Source organism: Procambarus clarkii, chromosome 53 (assembly GCF_040958095.1).
Source record: "Procambarus clarkii isolate CNS0578487 chromosome 53, FALCON_Pclarkii_2.0, whole genome shotgun sequence".
Lineage (NCBI taxonomy): Eukaryota > Metazoa > Arthropoda > Malacostraca > Decapoda > Cambaridae > Procambarus > Procambarus clarkii.
Window position 1 is genome coordinate 20,559,018 of NC_091202.1, and position 6,496 is coordinate 20,565,513.

The 6,496-nt window shown below is 45.9% G+C and overlaps 2 protein-coding genes across 2 annotated transcripts; one reads left to right on the top strand and one right to left on the bottom strand.

The window, feature by feature from the left end:
- Positions 1 to 4,039: 4,039 nt before the first annotated feature.
- On the top strand, positions 4,040 to 4,591 carry LOC123767209 (PGC-1 and ERR-induced regulator in muscle protein 1-like). Its single transcript, XM_045756780.1, has one exon. It carries the CDS (start codon positions 4,040 to 4,042, stop codon positions 4,589 to 4,591), a length of 552 nt encoding a protein of 183 aa, XP_045612736.1.
- Positions 4,592 to 5,827: 1,236 nt separating this feature from the next.
- On the bottom strand, positions 5,828 to 6,496 carry LOC123767210 (coiled-coil domain-containing protein 15-like). The gene has a single exon (XM_045756781.1). The coding sequence runs from the start codon at positions 6,494 to 6,496 to the stop codon at positions 5,828 to 5,830; it is 669 nt and encodes a 222-aa protein (XP_045612737.1).

Genomic DNA, 6,496 nt, shown 5'->3' on the forward strand with positions numbered 1-6,496 from the left:
ACTGTTTTTGTCCTAGTATTTGAAGTACAGCTTTTGAGTCTGTGTGTATGATAGCATTTGAGTGTTTTGTGCAATCACATATGAGAATGCCTGTTGTATGGCAAACAGCTCAGTTTGGGTTGATGATACTAGTCCTCCCAGTCTTCAATATGCTTGTTCACTGTCCATGCAAAGAGCAGTGCCATCACTCATATCTCTCATATCATATTCTGTGTCAACCAATCTGTCTGTGAAGATGTGGGCGGCTCCTGCACATTTGCTTTTTCTATGATGCGCCTTCCCTGGAAACACAAACCGAAACTGTCTCTATTTTCCGCTTGTTACAACTTGTAATAAAGTTGTTACATCTTGGCTTAACGTGTTTATGACGTATTAGAACGTTGTTACAACTTGCTATATTGGTTGTTATAACTGGTTAGGAGGTGTTAAAACTTGTCCGAACGTTGTACCAACGTCGTAGTTTCGGTGTGTGTTTGGCGGGTTAGGACTGTTGGATCATAGGCAACCTTTTTCATCGGAAGACTTTCTATTACTATTTTGAAGGTAGGCTCCTCCCACTGTGGGGAACAAGTGTAGTTGATCTCCCTCTCTATCACGAATCATGATTTTTAATTGTAATCTGTTAAGGACATTTCCGGCTCTGGCAGCCCAAGAGTTTCTGTTGTTTTTGCAAAGCCCAACCACCAAGGCCTGTCATACTGGGACTGGATCAGAGGAAATAATTATCTTACTGATTATCGTAGCTGTTCTTTGAGATATTCTTTCTTGAAGAGAGAGCAAACTAGTTTCCAGTCTTAGAGTTTCAAGCCTGGTCCACATCGGGGCTCCCAGGGCAGCTCTCATAGCATTGTTTTGGGCAACTTCAAGCTTTTTCCGCTGTTGTTGTGATAGACTTGTGAGTGCAGGTGCGGCATAGTCGATCACTGATCTGACTGCCTGTATATAGTATGTGCGAAGGACTTGCAGGTTGGCTCCTCCAGAGAGGGAGGTTAGTGAGGATTGCAGTCCGGGCCGCAGTACTCTCTCTCAAGTAAATAACCTCAGCATTAAAATTTATGTGTATGTCCAGGATTATTTCTAAATACTAATAAGTGTCCACCCATTCAATTGGTTGACCCTGTACTGTGAGTTGGATGTTGTTGTTGTTGTTGTTTTAGTTTTACAGATTTAGATTTAGATTTAGTTGTTTTAGATTTAGATTTCGTGCTACATGAACGAAATGTTCATGTAGCACGGAATATGGTGAGCCCGTAATTGAGTTCGATTATTCGCGATAACCTGGTTACTCTAATATTTGGGTCAAAGTATTATATGGAGGTGAGGTTTCCTCCTTTTTCCCTGTTTCTTTTTCGCTTCTGTTTTAGTCTTGTTTTAATAACATTATCTTGGTGGCGGGTGTAGGTGCAGAATGTTCACTAGTGAGTCCCATTCTTCAACGGCTTTTCTAATCATTGTAGTCGCTGTGAAATGTGCATCTAATGCAGCTGCTGTCGTTAGATTAATGTTAGAGTTTGATGTGCAGGGCTTCAGTAGCTTCACATTCCAGTAAGTAGTGCAATAGTGGCGCCTCTGCCTTCTGTTCCACAGATATGACACTCTGTAACTATTGGGTTCATTACCTCTCATCAGCACTTGTAACCAAGTCTGTGTCTGTGTATAGCTACTACAATCTCTCTGGATATCTTTTTGTCAGGCTTGAAAGAGTAGTACCCAGTGGCTTGTTCGGACCATATCGCAGTGGATCTTCCTTCCGTTACTTTGGCTCTGTGGCGACTTTTGATAGTTGAAAATATTTTCTTCTTGATTTGCTCCTTAATCTGTGAGAGTTGGATGTTGGGCTTCACTATTTTTATAGGCATGGCTTTTGTCTTAGTAGGGTTGAGTTTGATACCAATCTGCTTTACCTCTTCACTGATGCATTTGGGTGCAAGGCGCGCCGCGTCCCTTCCTTTTATGATGATGATAAAGTCTTCAGCGTAGTTTAGCAGCCTGCAGTGTTGTGGGAGTTTCAGTCTCATTATTCTTTCCATTAAACAGTTGAATGAGAAGGGGGCTGAGAATGCCTCCTTGCGGTGTACCATTTTCATGTCTTTTGTACTCAGAGACTGTGCCATGAAGTTTCACTCTTGCTTCTCTGTTTGCGAATTGTCAGGTGCTAATTCTACTGTGCTTAGCACGTGGTTATATCCTCTTATGGTGAGGTGGTTAGGTGATATATTGATGAATGACATTACATGGGGATATTAATTAGGATTTAAATGTATCAACATAGAGTGGGACATGTTGGCAGCTTATGTTCTTCTGGAATATCTTATGTTCTTCTGTTTACATTATGTTTTTCATAAAAAAATAAAAATTAACTTTGGGGAGTTAATTTTTCAACTACCTGCTTCTGTGAAGAAAAACAAAAGGAATGTCGAGAAGATTCGTGCTAGAATCATAAATCTAAAACCTTCTGTCGTTTTCAACGAAATATTTATATATATTTTTTCTTGTTTCTCTTTTTTTCACTCTTTTTTTTTCTAGGTTAAGAACGAGGTTTCTTTTCCTAGGTTAAGGAAAATTGGATTATGTAAATTGAATAGATATGGTGAATTTTATCACTTTCGTAAGACTACGATGTAAAATGGAGTCCAGATTCAGGTATATGAGGTTAGTTTAAGCTTGGATAAGCTGAACTGATGTTGAGAAAATGCCCAATAATAGCACATTTCCATTAACCCAGGTAAAAGACGTTAAGTTGACATGGGTTGGTTGTATTAATGTTAAACCAATGCCCTAAAAACAAACATGGCCAAGAATGAGATGCAATATTCAACCAAGATCTTGGTATCATAAGTTAGGGTCAGGGCTGTTAGGCTGATGCAAAAACAACACTTTGCATGGAAGCGTGCATCACCGAGGTAACTAAATTTAGGGATGACGGGAGAGTGCTGTTTAATTACCAAGGGAAAAATTCAGGGGCCAGAAGCCTGCGGTCACTGATGTTTATGGACAAAATTCAGGGTCCAGAAGCCTGCAGCCCAACATATAACAACTGCAGGCTTCTGGCCCGGTTTACACTACTAACATACCGTCATAGTGACGGTATTGGGCAACGTCACTCATCCTGTGAGTGAAAACACGGTCATATAGTACCCTGGCGGTGCACCAACCCTTTGTATGAAGTCACTGTGCTCTGCTGCTCATCCAGCCACTTGTGCCCAGACACAGCTGGGTTACTCATCCACTTGTACCCAAACACAGCTGGATTACTCATCTACCTATACCCAAACACAGCTGGGTTACTCACTCAGCCACTTGTACCCAAACACAGCTGGGTTACTCATCCACCTGTACCCAAACACAGCTGGGTTACTCAGCCACTTGTACCCAAACACAGCTGGGTTACTCATCCACCTGTACCCAAACACAGCTGGGTTACTCACTCAGCCACTTGTACCCAAACACAGCTGGGTTACTCATCCACCTGTACCCAAACACAGCTGGGTTACTCACTCAGCCACTTGTACCCAAACACAGCTGGGTTACTCATCCACCTGTACCTAAACACAGCTGGGTTACTCATCCACCTGTACCCAAACACAGCTGGGTTACTCATCCACCTGTACCCAAACACAGCTGGGACTTACTTAATATTCTTAAATTAATATAATGTCAAGAATGAGTCCCAATGTCATAAATAATGTCATATTTACCAGTCATTACAGAAGCGCCATCCAGAAGGCGCTAAGTGAATATTCACTTAAGAATTCTATAGTTGTCGTTGTTATTCTAACTCAGTTACTGAGGAATGTTTTATACGCCGCTGATATTGCGTCTTAAGTAGGCAGAGACTCTCAAGGATTTTAGTAGTGTTCTAATGTTCACGCCCGCGGGCGCCCCATGCAGGAAGAGGAGGAGGACACGCCCACAGGCGCCCCCATGCAGGAAGAGGAGGAGGACACGCCCGCAGGCGCCCCCATGCAGGAAGAGGATGAGGTCACGCCCGCAGGCGTCCCCATGCAGGAAGAGGAGGAGGACACGCCCACGCGTCCCCATGCAGGAAGAGGAGGACACGTCCACAGGCGCCCCCATGCAGGAAGAGGAGGAGGACACGCCCACAGGCGTCCCCATGCAGGAAGAGGACACGCCCACAGGCGCCCCCATGCAGGAAGAGGAGGACACGCCCACAGGCGTCCCCATGCAGGAAGAGGAGGACACGCCCACAGGCGCCCCCATGCAGGAAGAGGAGGAGGACACGCCCACAGGCGTACCCATGCAGGAAGAGGAGGACACGCCCACAGGCGCCCCCATGCAGGAAGAGGATGAGGTCACGCCCGCAGGCGCCCCCATGCAGGAAGAGGAGGAGGACACTCCCACAGGCGCCCCCATGCAGGAAGAGGATGAGGTCACGCCCGCAGGCGCCTCCATGCAGGAAGAGGATGAGGACACGCTCCCAGGCGCCCCCATGCAGGAAGAGGATGAGGACACGCCCGCAGGCGCCCCCATGCAGGAAGAGGATGAGGACACGGGCCAAGGAAGTCAAACATGTTATCTATTCAGGAAACTCAAAGATCAATACATTAACATCAGCATGAGGCAAAGATAATATGAGAACGAGAGAGAAGGAAGAAGCATGGATCTAATTAAGTCCTCTTCCTGAAGGAGAGAACTAACAGAGCGGATATGACAACAACATACAAGATACAGCGGAGAATAAACAAGGTGGAAGAGGCCCTGGTCTTTAAATTGAGATTAAGTAGGACCTGAGGACACAACTGGAAGTTGGATGTGCTTCCAGTCGAAGAAATATTAGGAAATCCTTGTACCTTACACGGGTGGTCAACAAGTGGAACGCTCTGAGGGAGGAAGTTGTGGAAGCCACCTCCATCCTCATCGTCAAGGCCAGACAACGAATACTTGGAACATCAGACTAATGCAAAATGCAACAGGCAGGTTCGAGGGCTCACTGACACATAATCACTAATAGGTACGCATGGAGGAGGAAGAGGGGCAAGAGGAGCAGCAAGAGGAGCAGGAGTAAGAAGAGGACACCCAGCACCCGCCCAACAACACGACACACTCTGTAGTCAGGACATCTGCGTTGGTGTTCGTCCTCAATAACCTTTACATCAGCCTTGAGACTGTTGCTAAAGTGTTCCCAGAGAGCTACTTGCAACACTTGTGTTACTAAAGTGTTCCCAGAGAGCTACTTGCAACACTTGTGTGTTACTAAAGTGTTCCCAGAGTGTTACTTGCAACACTTGAGTGTTACTAAAGTGTTCCCAGAGTGTTACTTGCAACACTTGTGTGTTACTAAAGTGTTCCCAGAGTGTTACTTGCAACACTTGAGTGTTAATAAAGTGTTCCCAGAGTGCTACTTGCAACACTTGAGTGTTACTAAAGTGTTCCCAGAGTGTTACTTGCAACACTTGAGTGTTACTAAAGTGTTCCCAGAGTGCTACTTGGAACACTTGAGTGTTACTAAAGTGTTTCCAGACTGCTACTTGCAACATTGCTGAACTGGTACATTGATACATCAAGTTAATGAGATATTTTTTGCATTTGAAACGAAGCGTAGGAGGGTGAACCCCTCGAGTACAAGCCAGAGCGCCTGGAGGCACTGTGCCAAGCCCTTATTTGACTTCGGTGGAAGCCTCAATAACCCCTAAAGGATTCAGTTGAATCCCAAGTTGCCGATGCCCTTTGTACGTGTCGTGGCGTAGTGGTCTAGGGCGTGGCTTAGGAGTACCCAGCGCATGCGTTCGAATCCTCCCCACGGCTCCTAGTGATTGTCACACTGATGCATCACGTCTGTGTGATTTCTTTGAGTATCTTGAGTGTGTCATTGGGCACCTTTGAGTGTGTCTTTGGGCACCTTGAGTGTGTCTTTGGGTACCTTGAGTGTGTCTTTGGGCACCTTGAGTGTGTCTTTGGGCACCTTGAGTGTGTCTTTGGGCACCTTGAGTGTGTCTTTGGGCACCTTGAGTGTGTCTTTGGGTACCTTGAGTGTGTCTTTGGGCACCTTGAGTGTGTCTTTGGGCACCTTGAGTGTGTCTTTGGGTACCTTGAGTGTGTCTTTGGGCACCTTGAGTGTGTCTTTGGGCACCTTGAGTGTGTCTTTGGGCACCTTGAGTGTGTCTTTGGGCACCTTGAGTGTGTCTTTGGGCACCTTGAGTGTGTCTTTGGGCACCTTGAGTGTGTCTTTGGGCACCTTAAGTGTGTCATTGGGCACCTTGAGAATGTCTTTGGGCACCTTGAGTGTGTCTTTGGGCACCTTGAGTGTGTCTTTGGCCACCTTGAGTGTGTCTTTGGGCACCTTGAGTGTGTCTTTGGGCACCTTGAGTGTGTCTGGGCACCTTGAGTGTGTCTTTGGGCACCTTGAGTGTGTCTTTGGGCACCTTGAGTGTGTCTTTGGGCACCTTGAGTGTGTCTTTGGGCACCTTGAGTGTGTCTTTGGGCACCTTGAGTGCGTCTCACTCTGACGCAGATATACAGAAGCATTGCATGTCAT